Raw genomic sequence first — 22,715 nt, forward strand, 5'->3', positions numbered from 1 at the left:
TGTTACCTAAGTCATAAAATATAAAGGCATCTGTGATACTGATGGTCTGCTCAGCACAGTAGTAAACAAAGCCTAACACAGAGATTTCCCTCTGTAAGGTCCCAATAGATTAATATGTAAGTAAATAAAATAAAGCCACAATAGTCTACAAAAAAACACAGAAGAAATACAAAATACAAAGAAAACATAGACTTGACTACCTACAAATTTAAAACCTCTTTAGGGGGTGTAAAGCCAGTAGCCACGGCCACCATCACAGCCGCCTGGCCCATGCAGGTTCGCATTAGATTCAGACAGACAGTAATCAAACTACAGAGCCAAAAACTAGTGGGCCATCATCTTTAATCCTAGCTTGCACCCAGCGGGCAAGTAAAAACACACACTGGGCTCCAAAACTAACCTTACCAGACTTATTCACCTCTGTTCCCCATCTCCTCTCTGCACAAACTGGCTTCTCTTTCAGCACTCTGCCATCTTGGCTTCTTCTTCTGGCCTCCACGTGCCTTACTCTACTCTCCTCTCTAATGTTAATCTCAGGAACTGAGAGAGAGCAAGCTCCGGGTCTACCCCCATTTTATAGTATAGAAATCAAAGCCTTTAATCCAATATACAAATAAGGAAGTCTCTGCTACAAAGTCACGTATCTGAGGCATAATGGGATTCTTCATGAGAGTGCACCACCCCACATCATGCATTCAGTCAAGGGTGTGGGGGAAAGCTTAGTCTTAAAGCTAAGCCTTAGAGTCGACCCGGCCTGCTTACAGCCTGTCCCCCACACCCAATACAAACTATAAGCGAGCAAACAGATATATCATATTTAAAAACTTATTTGACCTGTTGGAGAGGCTGTGGAGAAAAAGGAACCCTCATTCACTGTTGGTGGGAATGTAAAGTAGTACAACCATTATGGAAGAAAGTATGGTGGTTCCTCAAAAAACTGCAAATAGAACTACCTTATGACCCAGCAATCCCTCTACTGGGTACATACTCCCAAAACTCAGAAACATTGATACATTAAGACACATGCAGCTCCATGTTCATTGCAGCATTGTTCACAGTGGCCAAGACATGGAAACAACCAAAAAGCCCTTCAATAGATGACTGGATAAAGAAGATGTGGCACATATACACTATGGAATACTACTCAGCCATAAGAAATGATGACATCGGAACATTTACAACAAAATGGTGGGATACTGATAACATTACACGAAGTGAAATAAGTAAATCAGAAAAAACCAAGAACTGTATTATTCCATACGTAGGTGGGACCTAAAAACAAGACTAAGAGACATTGATAAGAGTGTGGTGGTTGGGGCGGGGAGGGAGAGGAAAGGGGGAGGGGGAGGGGCACAAAGAAAACTAGATAGAGGGTGACGGAGGACAATCTGACTTTGGGTGATGGATATGCAACATAAGTGATTGACAAGATAACCTAGACATGTTTTCTTTGAATATACGTACCCAGATTTATTGATGTCACCCTAGTAAAATTAATTTTAAAAAATATATATTAAAAAAAAAAACTTATTTGGCCAACAAGGGGAAAAGAACAAATTCAAAAGGGGCTAGTGATGAGGGCAAACATCTGCAGTTAACAAAACAAGTCCTTCCTACATAAAGAGCCCTTCCGAACTAGTTTAGAAAAAGCCTGTATGAATACTAGGAAAAGGGTACAAATGGGCCGCTTACAGAGAAACAGGGCCAACAAAAGCTTGTTCTAAGAGCACATTTTATAAACCTGACCCCAACGTCCACCCTTCATATGTCAGAGACCACATCTGGACCCAGCTGGCACAGACCAGCGGCAGACCTGTGCGCGCCAGGCAGAAGCTCCATGGGCAGCGCCTCCGGAAGGCAAACTGGCACCACCTACTGGCATGTTCAACGTCTGCACATTTGTCTTAGCAATTCCACCCTAAGGTTTTATGTGCAAATATATTCACTTGTTATATGCATCAGAGATGCATGGTCTTGTCATTCAACACCTGGAAGAGGAGCAAAGCCATCCTGTGCTGACCATCCCTAGCCTGTGTGTGGGGAAGTGAGGGCTGAGGCACAGTGTTGCGTGCAGGGAGAGGGGCAGAGATGGAGACACCTGTGCTGGTGAAGGCCACACCGCGGCCCTGCACCAAGTGTTCACCCTAATGTTGGCCACGTCCCAACTTACTAACAAGGAGGCAGTGGTGTGGGCATCAGCTCAGGAGCCATCAATGGGTGAGCGCCACAGGGACACCCCAGGAGCAAGAGGATAGCCCAGCACTAGGAAGCCAGAGAAGCGGCAGGCACACAGGAGAGCTACACAACCACTTTGGGCACAGCCAGAAACAGGTGGTCACCTACAGAGGGCACAGGTGTATGGACTGAGTTCCCTTCAATTTTCTGTTTTCAAGTTTTCTTCATTATTTGCACTGTACCTTTGTAATCAGGTGGCCATTTTAAAAAGATATAAAAAAAAAGTGAGGATGAACTGCGCTCATTAGTCAACATCCTGGAAGAAAACTGGAAGGATTACAAACCCAACAGCCCACAGCAACACATTTTTCAAAACACACCCACCAAGTTTTATTGCTAACGCACTTTTTTGTTGAAATACCTCTCCATAATGAGAGCTTAGATGCCCCAAACCACTGAGAGTAAAGTCAGAAGGACAGAGTACGAACCATAGGGCCAACTTAAAACATAGAGATGTCATGTTCTGGCCACTGCTGTGGTTTTTGGAAGGCTGTGGTTGTAACCTGTCTTCCTTCAGGCAGACTGTGCAGGGCTGTCTTCCTTCAGAGGTGGCCACAGGAAGACAGAGTGACCCAAGTTTCCATCCACTGACAGGAGGGAATGAGCAGCAGTCAAGGGTGGAGAGGAGGGAAAGGACCCTCCTGACACTGCAGGGCCCAACCTCCAGTGTCTCTACCAACCCGGCTCATCTCCATCATCTTCTCAAGATTATCAACAGAAGGAATGGACCTAGAGTGAGCTCGGGTCACTCTTGTGTGCTGTGGAGTTCCCAGCTCCTTGGCACCTTGGGCCCACCCACACAGCACCTCTCGTGGTTCAGTGTGCGCACATGTCCTCACAGGTGCCCACAGATCGTGGGTGAGGGCCTCCCGCACACCACTGTCCAAAGCCAGGAAGAAGTCGTTGGGACATGGAGTGGCTGCAGCTTGTTCCAAAGTGGGGAGAGAGGGGAATTCACACACAGGACAAGGTGCACCCACACTGATGTTGACAAACTGGGATGCAGGTCCCTCCACCATTAGAAGGAGGCAGGGACCTGCAGACCTAGCAAGCCCACAGCTGTTTATCCTGTCCCAACCTTTTCCCTCTCAAAATGCCCAGGCAGAGTCCTCCCAAGCTGCTTCCCTAACTTTGTCCTTCCCTGCTTCTGTTTGTTAAAAAGAACGGGCTCCATGCAAACCGGCAAGAACAGCCCAGCAGCGAGGCCCCTCCTAACCCCCCCCCCATACCACTGCAAGGCCAAGCCACAGCACGTGTACTCAGCAACCCCCCAGCCGCCAGATTCCCAGAGTACCAGGCCAAGCACACAGGGCTTCAAGCTCTGCTGGCCAGGATGGCCCTGGAGGCAGTGGATGCCTCTCTCCAGGACCTGGTGGGGGCAATGCCACCAAGGACCTACTCCCTACAATGGACACCAGGGCCCAGGAGACATGCCAGGAGCTCACAGATAGCAGACTGCAACCACAGAGGATGCGGCCACCTCTGACAGCCGACAACAAGCACATGACAAAGAAAGAGGCTCCTAAACCTGGTAAATGACATCCAATCAAGACTCCAGGACACCTGTCCACTGTCCTCAGGGGACCCACATGCAGCTACAAACAACCCAGTCCAGAAACTGTGTCTCCTGAGGCAGTAATTCCCTCTCCATGTCCACCACTTTTCATTGGTTTGCCTTTTACAGCTAGGGGTGAGGTGGAGGCGAGGAAGGGAAGTGGTCTAATGCAGTCTGTCTTTCCCTGATTACAGGACTGGAGGAAAGGTGGAAAGAGTGTCTGAGGGCAACTTTGTGGAGGACTCACGAATACCCGCTGGAAAGGCCTCACGTTCTCCATGTGCTGGAGCTAGGCTGTTCCCAGCTCCTCTCCAGAGGCAGGACTGTCCTCTCCAATCTGAGCCGGGCTGAGAAGAGATGCAGCTTGGCTTCCCTCTACTGAGCAACCCTACGCCTGCACCTGCTCTGGCCCCACGTTTCATAGGGAACCTCTGCCATGGCTCACCTGCATGGAGGAAGCTCAAGCACAGGGAAGTGCAGTCACAGCACTGCAGTCTAAATGTCCACGAGGCCCAGAGCTCTGCCTGGGGGATGTGGGGGGGCATAAGAGGTCTCAGTAGCACAGCCCTGGAGACAAGGAAGCCAGGTGTACATACACACTCCAGGTGTCCTTGCAGCAAGGTCTCTCCACTGTGGCCTCCTTGTCCACTCACCACTTCCCTAACCTCTCCCGCCACAGAGCCCAGCAGATATGCATCCACCACCTGCCCTTGGTGGCATCTGCGCAGTCCAGCATGCTGACCGCCCAGTGTGCTGGCAATGCTGAGGTTCTTCCCTCCCATTCTTCTGCTTCAGTCTTCCTAACCGGGCCCCTTCCTCCAGGCCCACCCCACCTTGCTCACCCCTCTGGGTGCAAGTCTGGGGCTGGGGATGCCCAGCCCAGGCCACAGGCAGAGTACTAGCCCAACACCCTAGGTCGGTGGTTCTCAAAGTGTGCGCCAGGGCACACTGGTGCACCCTAGAAGATTTCCAGGTGCGCCCTTTGGTATTCCAGAGAAATATGTGCCTGTTGGGGGCCAAAAGACCAACAGGGTTTTTGGAGTTTAGATTTTTTTTTTTTTTTTTTTTCTGAAGCTAGAAACAGGGAGAGACAGTCAGACAGACTCCCGCATGCGCCCGACCGGGATCCACCCGGCACGCCCACCAGGGGCGACGCTCTGCCCACCAGGGGGCGATGCTCTACCCATCCTGGGCGTCGCCATGTTGCGACCAGAGCCACTCTAGCGCCTGAGGCAGAGGCCACAGAGCCATCCCCAGCGCCCGGGCCATCTTTGCTCCAGTGGAGCCTTGGCTGCGGGAGGGGAAGAGAGAGACAGAGAGGGAAAGCAGAAGGGGGTGAGGAGCAGGAAGCATCAACTCCCATATATGCCTTGACCGGGCAGGCCCAGGGTTTTGAACCGGCAATCTCAGCATTCCAGGTCGACGCTTTATCCACTGTGCCACCACAGGTCAGGCAACACTATTTTTGTTAACATATCATTATTATATTTATTATTAACCCATCATTATATTATTTTTAGATAAATACACCCAAATAAAATGGATAGATTTCTCAAAAAGAAGTGTGATATTGAAGAATCCAATTCTGGAAGTGGGCAAAGTTAAGTGTAAATAAAATAGGACTTGAAGGCTGACAGGCAGAATTTAATTTATAGCATTTTCCATCACTTAACACTGAACAATACGATTGGATTAGAAACTCATTCATGAAGCTTCAAGTGATTTTGGTTTAACATTAACAGAAGAAGAAGAACTGGCAGCTATATCTACTGATCGTGGATTGATGATTAAAGATAAGGAATTGTCTCTTGAAGCCTTTTGGATTTCTATAAAAGAAGACTGTGTGGCAATATCTAAAAAAGCTTTGAACATTTTACTACAATTTTTAACATCCTATTTATGTGAATTAGGATTTTATACCCTCAACACAAGAGTAAAAAGAGAGGAATTCTTCAATGTATTGACGAGGAAATGAGTTTGCCTTTCAAATATATGCCCAAACATTGAAGAAATCGCTAGGACACATCAGGCTCATGTTTCTCATAAACACAAGAATGAAAAACCTTAACACATTCGTGCTGGGACCTACCGAATTTACTAAATCTTACTAAGAATGTATCTATATATATAAAAAGATATCTTTTTTGTGGTTTTTTAGTTTTTTTAACACCTTTTCTTTAATTTTTTTTTAATTTATTCTTTTTTTAGAGATGGGAGGAGAGAGAGAGAGAGAGAAGGGGGAGGAGCAGGAAGCATCAACTCCCATATGTGCCTTGACCAGGCAAGCCAGGGTTTTGAACCGGCAACCTCAGTGTTTCCAGGTTGACGCTTTATCCACTGCACCACCACAGGTCAGGCTTAACACCTCTTTTTTACGAATTCTAAAAGGCATAACTCAAAAAATGTAACAAAAATGTTTTTTAATGTCAGAATAAATTTTTGTAGTATTTATTTTGTTTAATTACCATAAAAGCCTGCTTGGACTTTATATTTTTTCTTTAATATTTGACTTAATTATTATAACATATTTCTCAGAAATTTGTATATAGTGCACCTAAAATTATTTATAGGATTTTAAATGCGCCCCAACTTCAAAAAGTTTGAGAACCACTGCCCTAGGTGCTTGTCTGAGAACAAAGTGGGCTTGTTTTCTGCAACTTTTCAGCATAAAGAAATACAGGAGAATGGGCCGGGCAGCAATCTGGGGGGGGGGGGGGGGAGCAACCGCCATGCGCCCTCAGGACCGCATCCCAAGAGAGGACACAGAGGATCAAGGAAGCTGCTTAACATGCAGGTCGATGAGCCCAGGAACCTGACCCTCAGGGCAAAGCTAACCTTGACTGGTGGTGGCTGGGGGTCACTACAAGGGGAAGCTGGGGTGGGCTAGATTAGTGGTTCCTCCACAGGAAGCGTGGAGCCCCTGCCTGTGAGGAGCACAGGAGGGAAACTGGGGGCATAATGTGTTCCAAAAGCCGCAGGGCTCTAAAGGCTCCATGCAGAAACCCAGGACAATGCCACCAGCAAAGCACGTCCCACCGTGTCCTGGGGCTGCAAAGAGAGAACACACATGAGCACATGGGTGACAGACCCACAACTAGGCCAGGCTCCCAGCTGAGTTGGCTCAGCCTCTTACAGTCCACACTGGCTGCAAGGTAGAGTCACAGCAGCAGAGACACGGGGACCAGTTCTATTTGTGACTCAGCCCAGGGTGAGGACAAGAAGGAAGGATGTGTCTGTGCTAATCCAGGCAGACAGGCGCCCTCGCCTTCACAGCCTAGCAGGTCACTGAGCAGTGAGGGGGTGAGTCATCAAATGCTACTTTCCACATGACCTACACCTGCTCCAGGCCACCAGCGCCAGCGCAGGTGTGGGGATCACAAGGCCCATTGTTCCCCTACAAATTCCAGGAGCTAGTCAATTAGGAGGAGGCAAGGCTGAGGAGCACCAAAACAAAAGAGCTGCTGAAGAGGCTTGAGTAGGGGAGAGGCTGAGACATAGACTCCCACCACAGGAACTGGGGCACCTGGACACCTTGGGGGCTCCTTCGAGAGCGGCAGCAGCTGCAGGATCCAATCAGAAGACCAGAAGTACCTGGATGAGCACAGCTCAGAAGCCAGAGAGCCTGTCTGGGCTCCAGGATCCTCACATGGAGCCAAGGTGAAAGTTGAGAGGACTTCTGTGTTCCTGCAGCTGCCAGGCCGGATCCACTAGGCTCTGGGCCAGCATGCTGCACTTGGTAGTATCAGAAACTCCTGGAGGGTGTGTGAAAACAAGGCTCTGCGGGTCTGGGATGGGGCCCCAATGGTGCTGATGCTGACCCAGGGTTACCTCAAAGGTGGGCGCATAGGTTCTAGGCCCTCTCTCTGTGCAGGTGGAGCTGTGATGATGTCCTACAGAGAACCACCCAGCAGTACCAGAGGGAGGCCCTGATGGCCTTCTAAGATGGGGCCCCACAGCTCTGAGTTCAGCAAAGGAAGGGGCCAGTAGCTACCATGAGGCTTAGCCTCCTCTTGCACTGTATCCTTGCCTGTGAAAGGGGACAAAGTAGACCAGGCCCTCACTGACCCAGGAGTACTGCTGGTCAACATGGCTTGAGAAGCCCAGAAAAACCCCCAGGCAGGCCCACATCACACACCTGCCCTGCAAGTGCCATACCCATCTGATGAATGATGTACTAATGGTTCGGGGAGAGCCACAGAGATGCCCCCAAATCCACCAGCCAACAAAGCACAGCACCAGAACTCCAACTCAGGTCCTGTGACTGCAAACTAATGCTGTTCCCTCCACTCCTTCCAAACTGCTCAGAGACACCAGCTGTAGCACAGATAGCTTCTCTTTCTGGATATATGCACTGCCAACCGCAGGGCAGCATGCCAACCTGGATCAACAAGGTACTGGCAGAGGGCAAACTCGGCCTCACAACCACCAGGAGAGGGAGGGAGGGAGGAAAGAGAGGCTCCAGGGATAACAGGCAGAAAGGGAGTGAAGAGCCACCATGGGAAACTGTCAAAAGCATTTGTTAGCTCTCTGGGGGAATAACTTTCTCAGAAATTTTAAAAATCTTGAAGAGTTTCTATATGAAATAACAAAGAGCTAACCTCTAATATATACATACAGCACTCGAAGGTTAAGGAAGGTGATCAGAACTGCCCCAAATAGACAAGCGGTCAGAGAATCAGTGAACACACAGAAAACCGTTGATCATCAAAGACACTTCTGAAAAATTAGAACTGCCAGATATCTCCTCCCCTGAGGAAGCTTCGTACTGTGAAGGTGACGAAGATCAGAGCCAAGATAGACCCTCACAACACCTTCTTCCATTTGTCCCCCTGCATATTTACCTGCCCATGATTTGCATGGAAAGCACTCTGCAAGCCTGTACACACACTGTTCTAGGCTAAGATGCTACAGAAGCCAAGTTCTCACCTCCCCACTGAGTTCCTCATCACTGCTATTTATCTGGGGTAAGGGAGGGGGGATGACATACGTGGCACACATGAATAAACTCTTTGTTCTTGTTGATATCTCTTTTGTGAATCTAATCTGCAAGATCCCTAGGAGGGTAGGGGTTAAAGTGTTTTCTCTCTGCCATTTGAATGCACAAAGAATGGCAAGGAGATTCAGATTTGTCTCCCTAGGAACACAACAAAAATCCAGAGCAATGCCTGACCAGGCAGTGGCTCAGTGGATAGAGCGTCAGACTAGGATGCTCAGACTAGGATGCAGATGGATGACCCAGGTTAGAGATCCCGAGGTCGCCAGTTTGAGCGTGAGCTCATCTGGTTTGAACAAGGCTCACCAGCTTGGACCCAAGGTCACTGGCTCGAGCAAGGGGTTACTCGGCCTGCTGTAGCTCCCCAGTCAAGGCACATATGAGAAAGCAATCAATGAACAACTAAGGTGTCACAACGAAATACTGATGATTGATGCTTCTCATCTCTCTCCATTCCTGTCTGTCTGTCCCTATCTATCCCTCTCTCTGACTCTCTCTCTCTGTTTAAAAAAAAAAAAAATCCAGAGCAATGATGTAGATGTAAACAACATAACCCCACAGAGGATACTTGACAGAAGTCGTACCTGTGAAAGAGTCATGTCTTACAACTCTAAACTGTCTACAAACTGTTCGTGGAAACCCAGAAAATGATACTAAAAACCTGGATACTGCTAACTCATCCAACAAGAAAATAATTATGAACAATCTGTACATCAATCCCCTAGAGAACCATAGGAACACAAAGACTGTTAAAGTAGCTTGACAAGCCTGACCAGGTGGTGGCGCAGTGGATAGTGTCAGACTGGGATGCAAAGGACTCAGGTTCAAAACCGCAGGGTTGCCGGCTTGAGTGTGGGCCCACCGGCTTGAGCACAGGATCATAGGTGTAACCTCAGGGATGACGCTAGCTTGAACCCAAAGGTTGCTGGCTTGAGCAAGGGGTCACTTGCTCTGCTGTAGCCCCCGGTCAAGGCACATATGGATAGTGTCAGACTGGGATGCAAAGGACTCAGGTTCAAAACCGCAGGGTTGCCGGCTTGAGTGTGGGCCCACCGGCTTGAGCATAGGATCATAGGCGTAACCTCAGGGATGACGCTAGCTTGAGCCCAAAGGTTGCTGGCTTGAGCAAGGGGTCACTTGCTCTGCTGTAGCCCCCGGTCAAGGCACATATGAGAAAGCAATCAATGAACTAAGGAGCCGCACTGAAGAATTGATGCTTCTCATCTCTCTCCCTTCCTGTCTGTCCCTCTCTCTGACTCTCTCTCTGTCTCTGTTAAAAAAAAAAAAAAAAAAAAAAAAAGTAGTTTGACAAAAAGAACAACTATTTACAATTTTAAAGATGAAAACATACAGTAGGATGAAGCCAAAGGAAACAGATGTGCAGGTAAAGTACAGCAGGATTATAAAGAGACTAGGGCAAACAAACCTGCCTCAAAGGCCTGAGTGCTCTTCCCAAGGTTACACACCGCTACTATTTTAAATGCTCAATTGCACATGCACAGCCCACACTTAGGCAGCATCCAGGTTTCTCTCCAAACACAGCAGTGGTGCTCCAGCCCAGGCTCGGGAGCTCAGCCTCGCTCCAGGGCAGCACAAACGGGAGCAGAGCCGCTCCTCACCTCCAGGGAAGCACGGCCAAAAGCTCTGGCCAAGAACTCAGCTGGGTGAGAGAAACATGTTCAAGATTCCAGGAGAAGGCGACCAGCAAAATCCAAAATGGGGGACATGCAGTCAGAAAGAATGCCCTCTTCACATCATAAAAATATGAAAAACTTTATGAGGCAATCATGAAGACGTGAGCCCTGCATGTTTATTTAATAATAAGAAATTATTGCTATGCCCTGGCCGGTTGGCTTAGTGGTAGAGCATCGACCTGGCGTGCAGGAGTCCCGGGTTCGATTCCCGGCCAGGGCACATAGGAGAAGCGCCCATCTGCTTCTCCACCCCTCCCCCTCTCCTTCCTCTCTGTCTCTCTCTTCCCCTCCCGCAGCCGAGGCTCCTTTGGAGCAAAGATGGCCCGGGCGCTGAGGACAGCTCCATGGCCTCTGCCTCAGGCACTAGAATGGCTCTGGTTGCAACAGAGCAACGCCCTAGATGGGCAGAACATCACCCCTTGGTGGGCATGCCCGGTGGATCCCGGTCAGGCGCATGCGGGAGTCTGTCTGACTGCCTCCTGGTTTCCAAATTAATTTGAATGTGGTAACAGCATTACAGGTATGCCTTTTTTTTTCAAGAGCCCTTGGAAATAGATACTAAAGAATTCATGAGGGAAATACAATGCAGTATGTGTGTGTTGAAGCTGTAGGATTTCTTGATACTGTTCTATTTCAGTAAATCTTCATTGTTCCCCTTAATAAAAACCTTTTAAAAAATATACAGTTAGCCTGACCAGGCGGTGGCGCAGTGGATAGAGCCTCGGACTGGGATGCCGAAGGACCCAAGTTCGAGACCCCGAGGTTGCCAGCTTGAGCGCAGGCTCATCTGGTTTGAGCAAAAGCTCACTGGATTGGACCTAAGGTCACTGGCTCGAGCAAGGGGTTACTAGGTCTGCTGAAGGCCCACGGTCAAGGCACATATGAGAAAGCAATCAATGAACAACTAAGGTGTGGCAAAGCACAACGAAAAACTAATGATTGATGCTTCTCATCTCTCTACTCCTGTCTGTCCCTGTCTGTCCCTCTCTCTGACTCTCTCTCTGTCTCTGTTAAAAAAAAAAATAAAAAAATAAAAAAATAAAAACCATGATCTTTAAAAAAAAAAAAAGAATGTTTAAAAAAAAATATATATATATATACAGTTAACTGCAATTTGTTCTGGCCCACACATATACAGTGTGTCCGTAAAGTCATGGTGCACTTTTGACCGGTCATAGGAAAGCAACAAAAAACGATAGAAATGTGAAATCTAAACCAAATAGAAGGAAGACCCTCCCAGTTTCTGTAGGATGATGTGGCAGCATGTACGCATGCGCAGATGATGACGTAACACCGTGTATACAGCGGAGCAGCCCACGGCCATGCCAGTCGAGATGTGGACGGTACAGAGGAAAGTTCAGTGTGTTCTGTGGCTCGCTAAATTCGAATCTGTGACCAAAGTGCAACGTGAATATCGGCACGTTTATAACGAAGCGCCACCACATAGGAATAACATTACTCGGTGGGGTAAGCAGTTGAAGGAAACCGGCAGTTTGATGGAGAAACCCCGTTCTGGTAGGCCATCAGTCAGTGACGAGTCTGTAGAGGCTATACAGGATAGCTACCTAAAGAGCCCTAAAAAATCTGTGTGTGAGCCCACATCGAACTGCACTGAATAGGTATGAAACTGGGAGAGTTTTCCTTTTATTTTGTGCAGATTTCACATTTTTATCGTCTTTTGTTGCTTTCCTGTGACCGGTCAAAAGTGCACTATGACTTTACGGACACACTGTAAATAACTCAAAGCCAACCAGGCACTGTAAACACGCAAGTCCCAAGGTCTGCTCACTCCCTCTTACCTCTCCTGATGGAAGTCACGCTCTGTGTCTCCACGTCCAGCTTCTGAACCAGGGTGCTGGAGTCTATCCTGGTCTTGGCAAAGACATCAGTGCTTACAAACACCCACTCCTGAAAAGGGAAGAAAGACCACACTGAGACTTGCTCCATGCCTTCCTGGTGAAATCAAGGCCTATCATGCGGCAGGCAGACTGCTGGGCGAGGGCCTCAAGATGCACCAGGACAGGGCTGCATGTCCACGGAGGAGGATCTGGGGAAACTACCCTCAATCCCCAGTACAGAAGCCCCAGGACCCTCGGAGCTCAGACCCCAGAACCCTACCGTGGCACCTTCCCACCTGTCTCAAATCACCACACAGGCCATGCTATGGTTTCAGAGCCACCTTAGACCAGATTCAGGAACTCCTTCCGAGGCTCGCACCTCTTACCCACAGCACTCTCCCACTAACACAGCCTTCTCTCACTTCAGCACTGTCTCTTCCAGCTCTGCTTTTAACCGACATTTATCCCTGTATCAAGTTTTCAAAGCCTCCAAATCACTCTGCCCATCTGTAAAGCCAGAAGCCAGGGCCAGGGCCATGCAGGTTCACATTGGATTCGGACAGTCAGTAAAGAAACAATGGAGCCAAAAACTGATAGGCCATTTTCTTTAATTCTAGCTTGCACCCGGTGGGCAAGTAAAAATATACACTGGGCTCCAAAACCCACTCACATTCAGTGCTCACAAAGCCACTGACTTATCCGAGTTTCCTAGAATCAAAGGTTTCTAGCTCACCAGCTTTATTCTCCTCAGCTCCCCATCTCCTACCTTCTCTCTACACAAACTCTACACAAACTGGCATCTCACTCAGCACTCCGCCATCTTGGCTGCTTCTCCTGGCCACATGGCCTCTTTCTGCTCTCTGCTCTGCTCCCTCTGCTCTCTCATGCTAATCATCCCAGGAACCAAGAGAGCAAACTCTCGTTCTGCCCCCATTTTATATTGTAGCTTCACAACCTCTAATCCAATATACAAAACAGGGAAGTCTCTAATACAAAGTCACTTCTCTGAGGCATGATTGGATTGTACCACCCCACATCAAAAAGGGTGGGAAAGGCTTAATCCCAAAACCAAGCCCCAGGCTACAAGGATTCTCAACACACATTAATATCACCTGGGTGACGGCCTCACGTGGGCAGCACCATTTTAACAAAGTGAGCATAATACATTTTATCTGCCCAACAAGGTACTTTACAACATCTGGCGCCCAACGCAGGGCTGCAGTGTTTCACGTCACCGGGTAGAGACATCCCGAATCGGCTGGTCTCTCTGGGGAGCTGCCTGACCCTGCTGGAATCTCGAGGAGAGGCACCACCTGAGACATTTTCAGGACTCCCCTTTTTCCTGTGGGTTCGGACAGTTCTTCAGCAGATGCCCCCATTCCCAAATTCAACGATTTGGACAATTCAGCAGAAATCAAAGAGGTAGGTAAAGCAACTCTTGCTTTACTGAATTCTGTTTGGGACTAGTACTGGTCAATCTGTTTGGAACTAGGATGTAGGCAGGGCAGATCTTTGGCTTTGCTGATTTATAACTCCAGAGATATGTATTGATAGGTAAGGCAGATCTTCTACTTTACTGATTTGGAACTCTGGAGGTGTAGGTAGGTCCAATCTTTCTGCTTTGCTGTTTGGAACTAGTCTGTCTGTTTGGATCTGCCGTATGAGGACCGGATGCAGTCACACTCATGAGATGGGTTCTCCAAGACCGAGACGTCGGTGGAGAGTTTTGGGTCCTGCCTTAGGCTGATCTGGGACACATCTGGTTGTACCCTGGAAGAGACATCCATTTGTGTTTGCACATTTATTCATGCTCTAGGAAGACAATCAGTGGGAACTGAGTCAACCAGGTTGATCAGTTCTGTCTTGGGCTTCCAGAGGCGTCTATTTGTGTTTGCATATTTGTTCGTGCTCTAAGAAGACCATTAGTGGGGACCAAGTTAACCCTGAACTTCCAGAAACATCTAATTGTACTCTCAGAGAAAGACCTGAGTGGAGACACTTGGGGGTGCTCTCGGGAAGAGGCCTGAGTAGGGACTGAGTTGATACTGAGATGATCAGTTCTGTCTCAGGACTTCCAGGGACACCTTTGTCTTTGTCGAGATCTCAGTCTTTGTTTTTAATGTTTCTGTCTAGAAACGCCTGAGTAATTGATGTGTTAGTGGAAATTTCTGGTGTTTGAGTCTAAAGCCCTCCCAGGTACGCGGCCTGCAAGCACCTGAGAGGCCACTAGGGAAACTCTTCCATTGTCTATTGAGCTGTGTGTTTGTCAGGAAAAATCTCTGGCAAAATTTTAATTGGAATAAGTAAAGCATACTCAATTAAATTTCTTGATTTGTAATTTGTGTGTGTGAAATCTTTGTTTAATGTTTAAATGTGTCTGATTTAAAGGCCGGGTTTAAGTTCTTATATCAAAAATTGGGAATTTCTGGCTTAAAACTAGAAGGCAATCTTAAATCGTGAATTGTCTGTACTGTAGATTCTCTTTGTTCTTGGATCCAAGACCTTTGTCTTCAGGGCGCTCTGTCTGATTTCTCCCCTGAAGAAATTATTCTCGTCTGTTGGCTCCTTCCCCTTGTCTTGTATAATAATTGACATCTCTATTGTCAAACATCCTTTATTCCAGGTGCTAGTTATTATCTATCTTACCTTTTTGCTTTTATTAATGTGCTAATTCCTGCATTCTCACAGATAGTTTCAATTTTGTAAATCAGTGGCCGTAGCTATTAAATATGGGAGGAAGGCCCATATACAGAAGACCCCTTTTGGTTGTCTCCTAAAGCATTTTCAGAAGCTTGGAGACAACCGTGGATACAGAATTAAATGGTCCAAGAAAAGGCTTTGCACTCTCTGTGAATCAGAATAACCCACCTTTGGGGTTGGATGGCCATCGGCCAGGACTTTTAATCTCTGGCTAGTAAGGGCAGTTTGGAACATCATAACTGAGTATCTGGGCACCCTGCTTAGTTTCCCTACATTGATCAATGGCTAAATTTAACAATGAATCCGCCACAATGGCTAAAAGCTTGCTCAATACAGAAAGGGTGCTATGTCTTCCTAGTCTGGCCAGATTTACATCTAGGAAAGAAAGGGAATTCGAGAAAGAGAATTAAGAATCCACTAGAAAAAAATCAGTGCGCATATTGCAATAGGGAATACACCTGGGAAAGTGTTTTGCCAGCCTCTAGGAGAAAGGGGCAGCAAGTGAGCAATTTAAATAAGGAAAAAATAAAAAGCCAAGCAGGGATGCACGAGGTATGGAACAAAGGAGTATGGGGGCAGCCGTGGAGAAATGAGCGCAGGCCTGCTCCTTCCCCACCCCGCCGTGCTCCTGCCTCAGCGGGGGCGCAGGGCACCTGAGAGGGAGGGGGACAAAGAGCAGCAGGCCAAGCACCAAGAGAGGAGCCCAGCCACCACATCCCGGCGCTCGGTGCTCAGCTCGGCTAAGTTTCAGCCTGCCCGGGGTTATAAAAGAAAAGGAGACAGGGCCAGGTAAAAGGTTTAGAAATGAACAAACCATGGGTGTGGACCTTGCTAATTATCAGTTCCTTGAAATAAATTACAACTCCAGAATGAGTGATAGAACCATGAGTAACAGGATTATAATAAATAGAAATTATCAGAGACAGGCCCTCCAGCTGCCTCTCCCCTTCCCCTCCCTAGGACATTGGGGTCACGCGGGCCCTCCATGAATTGGAGTGATAGCTTGGTGCCCTGCATCCACTATTGTAAAAAATATATAGAAGGGAAAATAAGTGTAAAGTGAACAAGACTAGCACAGGGAAAAGGGTTCTGACTCTCTCCCATGAGGCCAAGGCAGGTGTTAAGTCCCCTCCAAGTTTCCCCTCCCTTCCCCAATTCCTTCGTGTGGCATGGTTGTTGTCTGTCATGGGAGGCATAGGATTCACAGGGAAACCCAATGCTTTAGCCATAATAGTAAAAAATTAAAAAAAAAAAAATCTCAGAAAATTGCGGGGAAATTAAAAACCTCATGTGGGCTAAAGCAGCCCACTGTTGGGAAAGTAAATTTATAAAATTTATGATTTTTAATTTGCTGCTTTAGTTGTAAGAAATAAAGCTAGACAGCTGCCAAGGCTGGGGGTGAAAGTCGGCTTAGTTCTTGGAAATGCTGGGTTGTACAAAAAGGGACAGGCCCGCTGGATTCCTCTGCCTCTTCCCCCTTCCGTAGGAACCCTGGTGGGCAAACTGTGCTCACAAACAGCTCGCAGACCACATGGGGCCTTTTGCCCCCTTGGGTGTAGCTCTCCACCAGAGTGCCATGTGTGGGCACTGCATCGGTAGGGAATGTGCCTACCTATATAGTTTAAATTTAAAATTTGGCTCTCAAAAGGAAATTTCAATTGTACTGTTAATAATTGGCTCTATTGACTAATAAGTTTTCTGACCACTGAGTTAAGAGTGGTGACTTATTGTCCCCCACTAATGTATGAAAAATTATTTTCTATGTTAAAAAATGTATGTTATTTCAAAAGCCTTTTGTTAATTCTCCTTTTTATATGCTGTTTTATAGCCCTGTGATATTGAAATCTTAGTTTAAATATTTGAGGAATATAATAATTGTTAATAATGTCTTTTTATGTAATGTTTAGTTTATTATTTTTGAAGTAGTATTGTTCAATGTTAGGTCACCAATCCTAGAGTAAAGATATTACTATTCATTAGTTATGAAATATTGGTCATTTCAGTTGGTAATTGTAACTAAATCTTTAGAATTTGAGACATAAATAAAATAGGAAATAGTTTAAATTCTTTTTCCCAGGTGATCTATAGAATTAGAAAACTCAGAATTCCCTTTATAGGGGAAGCCACAAGCCATAGCAGGACTGTTAGAATTTGTAAAACAATTGAGACCACCTCAAAAAAATGTTTCTAGTTGCCTAGCTTAAATAAGATTTTAGCAACCAAGCAAGTGAAAAAGATTTAGACATTTTCCCTCAGTTTCTGTTAGCCAGGATAAGGAAAGATACTGAGACAGTCAACTTAGTCTTTACATAGCAATCAGCTCTGGAAATGAAAACAAATGTATTGTAAATTTCAAAAAGGGTTGCATTATCAGCTGCTAAAAGTAAGTAAGTGAATAAAACTAAGCATTTCGGAAGGGAGCTTGCTCCTCCCTCAATCGCATAGCTCTGCCTGGCCCCTAAAGATGACTGGTTAGCCAAGGACGGGTAAGATCCCTGAAAGAGAGGGACAACCTAAGACAGGCACAGTCAAAGGGGGGCCATGAGGGGAAGGCTTAAGAACTAGTAAAGGTGAGGCTCAGACCCTCATCCCTACAATACAGGTCATCCACTGACCAGAACACCAAAAGAAGGGAGACTCCTTGGAGACTCAAGAAAAACCAAACAGCTGAAGATGCTACCTAAAACCAGTGGGGTTTTTAGGACCTTTATTGCCAAATGTTTATTTGCAACCAATTGGAAAAAGATTTTGCTAGCAGGAAAGAATAATTAGAAAAGCCAGACTTAGAATTTATTGCAGAAGACATAATATCCGAGTATTAAGTTTGTATCCAAGTGAATACTAAGCAAAGTAAGGAAATTGTAGAAAGAAACAGAGAGAAAGGAGCTTTCCCAGGTAAACATTTAGAAATAGACTTTAATAAAATGATTGACAGGTAAGTAGAAGCTTTTCCTTCTAGAAGTGGGGCCACAGTGACAGTTGTTAGGAAGTTGCTATATATATAGAATTCTTTCCAGGTTTAGCTTGCCTATTCTAATGTTAGGCCTGCATCAGTGTCCAAAATCTCACAGCTAGTAGGAAAGGAACCCAATATTAATTAGAAACTAATTTGAAGTTACATTGTGCCCACAGGCCCCAAAAGTTCAGGACAAGTAGAACACATGAATCAAATCATAAAGGAAATGTAACCACTCCTTCCTTAAGTAGTTGCAGGGTTTGCAAGTTACTCAGCAGACTGTTCAAAAGACTGTCCACGAGGCACTTCCAGCACTGCCAGAAGATCCAGTACATCCCTTTCAGCCTGGGGACTCAGTCTAGGTAAAGAAGTACATCACCCAAGGACTGACTCCCATGTGGACGGGTCCACACACCATGATCCTGACCACTCCCACTGCTGCCACGGTAGAAAGCATGCCTGCCTGGGTCCACCATAGCCGGTTGAAACCTGCAGTTCCGCCTGACCTGTGGTGGCGCAGTGGATAATGCGTCGACCTGAAAATGCTGAGGTCGCCGGTTCGAAACCCTGGGCTTGCCTGGTCAAGGCACATATGGGAGTTGATGCTTCCAGCTCCTCCCCCCTTCTCTCTCTCTGTCTCTCTCTCTCTCCCTCTCTCTCTCCTCTCTAAAAATGAATAAAGAAAAAAAGAAAAAAAAGAAAAGAAACCTGCAGTTCCAGCAGAGACACTCATGGACAGCGGAGACTGACCCCAACCCTTGTAAGTTAACCCTGAGAGCGACGGCATGCCCTACTCCAACCACAAACTGAAAGCTGGTTGGTCTATGTATGACTAATGCATGAAGAAACTCACTGAGGACCTCCTTTTAATTAGACTTTAAGAAAGAAAGAAAAAAGTAAATTGTTATAAAAGCTAGTTAATTTTATGTTAAGTTGCAAAAGGTTTGTACAGTTTATTAAAAATTTGTTTCTTTAATGAACCATATTGCTTTTAATTCTGTCTGTTAAATATCTGTTATATGTTGTAAGTTAATATTCCTATTCAACAGCCTCATGCTCTTCGATAAATTAAGTCAACGATTTGACTTAGGATATAAAACCAGTGGGGAGTGTGGTAAGGTACCAAAAAGTTGCAAAATTAATATTGATATTTTAGGAGGAAAGGTCAGGCTTTTTGTCCTGTCCCTCCTTTGGGGAGGGGAGGGAGAAGAATGTAGAAGTTTCTGGCTTGCAAGAACAATGGGTCATTTAGTTTTAAATATAGAATAAAGTTCAACTGAGGAACTTATTTTCTCTTTCAATAGGAGACAGAATTTACATACCATCCTACATTGATTGTGGCTCCTCCTCCCTTCCTGGAATCCTGAGAGTAACATATCTTTAGGCAAAGGAGGGGAGATGGACACTGAAAGATCTGTGAATGTTTTTTATTGTGTTACCTTGAAAGTTTTAATGTTCTTGTATATCCCCTAAACAAATGCTGTGGGTTTGTTAACAATTGTGTCATGCTTTCCCCCAACCTGTGTGTGATCAAGAGTATATAAATCAGCCTCAGAAATGTATTTGGCTCACACAATTTGGGTCTGCAAATGCCCTCATGTCAGCCATATGCAGCTGGCATATTTAATAAATCTCCTCCTTTAATAAAATCCTTCAAAATTCATCTGGAGTTGGTGTCTCTACGTAAACCCGCGGAAGTGAGGTACGGATACTTTACAACAACTTCAGATGACACCTTCCAGCAAAGGGGAGCCCCCAGTGGCATATGTAAGTCTGAACACAATGATGTTCAACTTCTCTCTACTATGTCACTCAGATGCTTTCCACAGTGGTGATTTATATCTCATTACTTCACATTTTAGAGTTTAGTATAAAGGTGTTGATCTCACATTGACTGTTTTTCATAGATTACACTGTTATTAAGTGACTAGAAATTAGAATTCCATTTATCTATTTGTTCGGCAGATAAAATATATTATGCTCACTTTGTTAAAGATGGTGCTGCCCACGTGGAAGCCTGTCGCCCAGGTGATATTAATGTGTGTTGGGGGCGGGCTGTGGGCAGGCAGGATCCTTGTAGCCTGGGGCTTGGTTTTGGGATTAAGCCTTTCCCACCCTTTTTGATGTGGGGTGGTGCAATCCCATCATGCCCCAGATAAGTGACTTTGTATTAGAGACTTTCCTATTTTGTATATTGGATTAAAGGTTTTGATTTCTACACTATAAAATGGGGGGCAGAACAGGAGCTTGCTCTCTTGGTTCCTGAGATTATCATTAGAGGAGAGAGTAGAGAGGAGAGCAGAGAAAGGCCACGTGGAGGAGGCCTGAAGAAGCAGCCAAGAAGGTGGAGTGCTGAAGGAAAAGCCAGTTTGTGCAGGGAGAAGGAAGGAAATGGGGAACAGAGGTGAATAAGACTAGTGAGCTAGAAACCTTTTGTAAGGTCGGTGAATAGAGGGATGGTGACGTAGGAACTCAGACCCGCCCACTTTGGCTAGGACCGCCCACAATCAAGCCCACCAAAGGAAGCTTCCCAGGAACCATTTGGAAAGAAGCGATCGTCTGCCAGCCAGTAAAATTTCACCACGTCATAGTAGCTCCACTTCCCTAGAGGGACCCCTTTAAATATCTCCCACGCGGTTTAATCCGTGCAACTTCCCTAGCCTCCATTTTTTACCTCCATTTCTCTTTCTTTCCTCGGGGCCAGGGAACCTTGCCGGGCGGGGTGTGCACTCTGTACTCAATAAAGCCATTTATTATTCCACACTTCGCGGCTCTGGCCCATTCCTTCCTTCTCGGCGGGGAAAAATACCTTACATTTTGGTGCCGAAAACCTGGAAGGAGTTAGAAGTCCGCAAGGACCACTCCTTTCTCCTCCCCTCTGAGAAAGAACCAGGAGAAAGAACCAGGATCTCCGATCTCCAACCCACTTCGGCACACGGTGCGGTAAGTCCCCTGCCTCCAGCTTTCCTCTCAGTTCTTTCCTCCGAGACTCCCTGTCCGAAACCGTAGCTATGTCAGGGAACTCTTTTCCGTCCGTCCGAGTGAGCGTGTGCTTGTGGAGACCTCCCCAAGCACATCCACTTTCATCCGTGGCTGGACATTGAGTTTTTAGGACGCTAATGCTCAGGTCTGACCACTCCGAGAACTGAGCGCGGCTGTGAGGGCACAGGAATTTCCCTCCCTAAGGAAGAAGAAACTGTTCTCCGCTGTGGCCAGGCCACAGAACCCACTCAATTAGCCTCCTGAAGGGACTTTTGGTTTTAACACCCTCACCAATTTAACTATTGCCAAAAAAGCTGGGAACTGATTGGAGATCTCTTACGTACACGGCTCCTAATTATTCGCGCACCTGTCCTTAAACTCTGTGCTGCCTGTTCCACTGCGCAGGCCTTTTTCTGGCCAGAGAAACCTCACCTAAAACCTCTATTCCTAATCTTTCCTTCTTGGGGGACTCCAAACCATCTCTCCCCCCCTTCGCAAAAACCTGTTTCTTATTCGCCATCTACTACCATCTCTTTCTCCTCCCCTGCTGGCCAGGGGCCCCTCCCTTCACTGTGTTCTCTAGTCCCTCCTCCGTCAGGCCTTTCTCAGCTGGCATTGGCTCTTACACCAGTTTTCAGGAAGTCCAACCCCAATTTTCTTGCAGGAAGTTCCTGCCCTGTCCTGCCTTTGGCTCCAGCGTTTTTCCTGCGGGATCTGGGTGCCAGGCTCCACACGAGCCCCCTTCCTCTTATTCCCAATCCCCCAAACCCCTATCCGGAACCTTTGAACACGGCATTTAAAGTTTTTAACGGTCCCAACTAGTAAAAACAGGCCTGTTCGCCAGGCCCCCATGCAGCAGAAGGTAACGCTCCAAACCCCCAGGTCTTGTGGCAACCCTGAGACCAGCAGAGCCACCAGCAGCTTGCTTTAAGTGTGGCAAGCAGGACCACTGGTCCCAGCAGGGCCCCTGCCGGTGGCTGCCCACTGAGCCCTGCCCTGACTGCAAGCAGCCCAGTCACTGGCGGAGTGATTGCCCCTTTGGGCAACAGGTTTTTTCCTCAGCACCTCTACATGGAGGACAAGTCACCCAAATGGAAGGCCAATCCAGCCAGGTGGGTGCATCACTCGGACTCCTAGGACCGGCCTGGACTCGGAGAACCCAGGGTTCTGCAACAAGTGGGTAAGTCAGTCCATCTCATTTCTTGTGGACATGGGGGCTGCCTTCTCTATTTTTGCCTTTATACTCTGGACCCCTAGTTCCCTCACAGGTTTCGGTTATGGGAATGGATGGGACCCTCTTCCTTTCCCCTTTTTACGCCACTCCTGACATGCAGTTTTGCCTCAAGCTTGCCTCCTTATAGGACCTCTGGCAGTCGGAATCACTGGACTCCATCCATCTCCAGCTCACCAAAAGGCTGGGCCCTGCAAAATCCCCTATTACTCCTCTCTTTCTTTAAAATCCTTACAGGACCTCATCTGCGAAGTTTCTCCAGTCACGGCCACACAGATGTTTCTCCTGACACCCCCCAAAGCCACCACCTTCTGATCTCCCCCTCCCCACGACGCCCCTATTCAGCAGGAAGTAGCCAGATGAATAAACGGCGCCCCTTTTTCTATTTAACACAAAAGGTCAGAATGTAAGGTCGGTGGATAGAGGGATAGTGACGTAGGGACTCAGACCCACCCACTTTGGCTAGGACCGCCCACAATCAAGCCGGTCAAAGGAAGCTTCCCAGGAACCATTTGGAAAGAAGCGATCCTC

At 47.0% G+C, this 22,715-nt stretch overlaps 1 protein-coding gene across 4 annotated transcripts in view; it reads right to left on the bottom strand.

Moving 5' to 3' along the window:
* SLX9 (SLX9 ribosome biogenesis factor) overlaps positions 1-22,715 on the bottom strand; it is a 50,064-nt gene that overhangs the window by 22,181 nt on the left and 5,168 nt on the right. For all 4 annotated transcript variants that reach the window (XM_066259203.1, XM_066259201.1, XM_066259202.1 and 1 more), the window contains exon 2: positions 12,277-12,385. In XM_066259203.1, the coding sequence (XP_066115300.1) occupies positions 12,277-12,385 (109 nt within the window). The remainder of the gene's footprint in view (positions 1-12,276; positions 12,386-22,715) is intronic.

Source organism: Saccopteryx bilineata, chromosome 2 (assembly GCF_036850765.1).
Source record: "Saccopteryx bilineata isolate mSacBil1 chromosome 2, mSacBil1_pri_phased_curated, whole genome shotgun sequence".
In the NCBI taxonomy this organism is placed as follows: Eukaryota; Metazoa; Chordata; class Mammalia; order Chiroptera; family Emballonuridae; genus Saccopteryx; species Saccopteryx bilineata.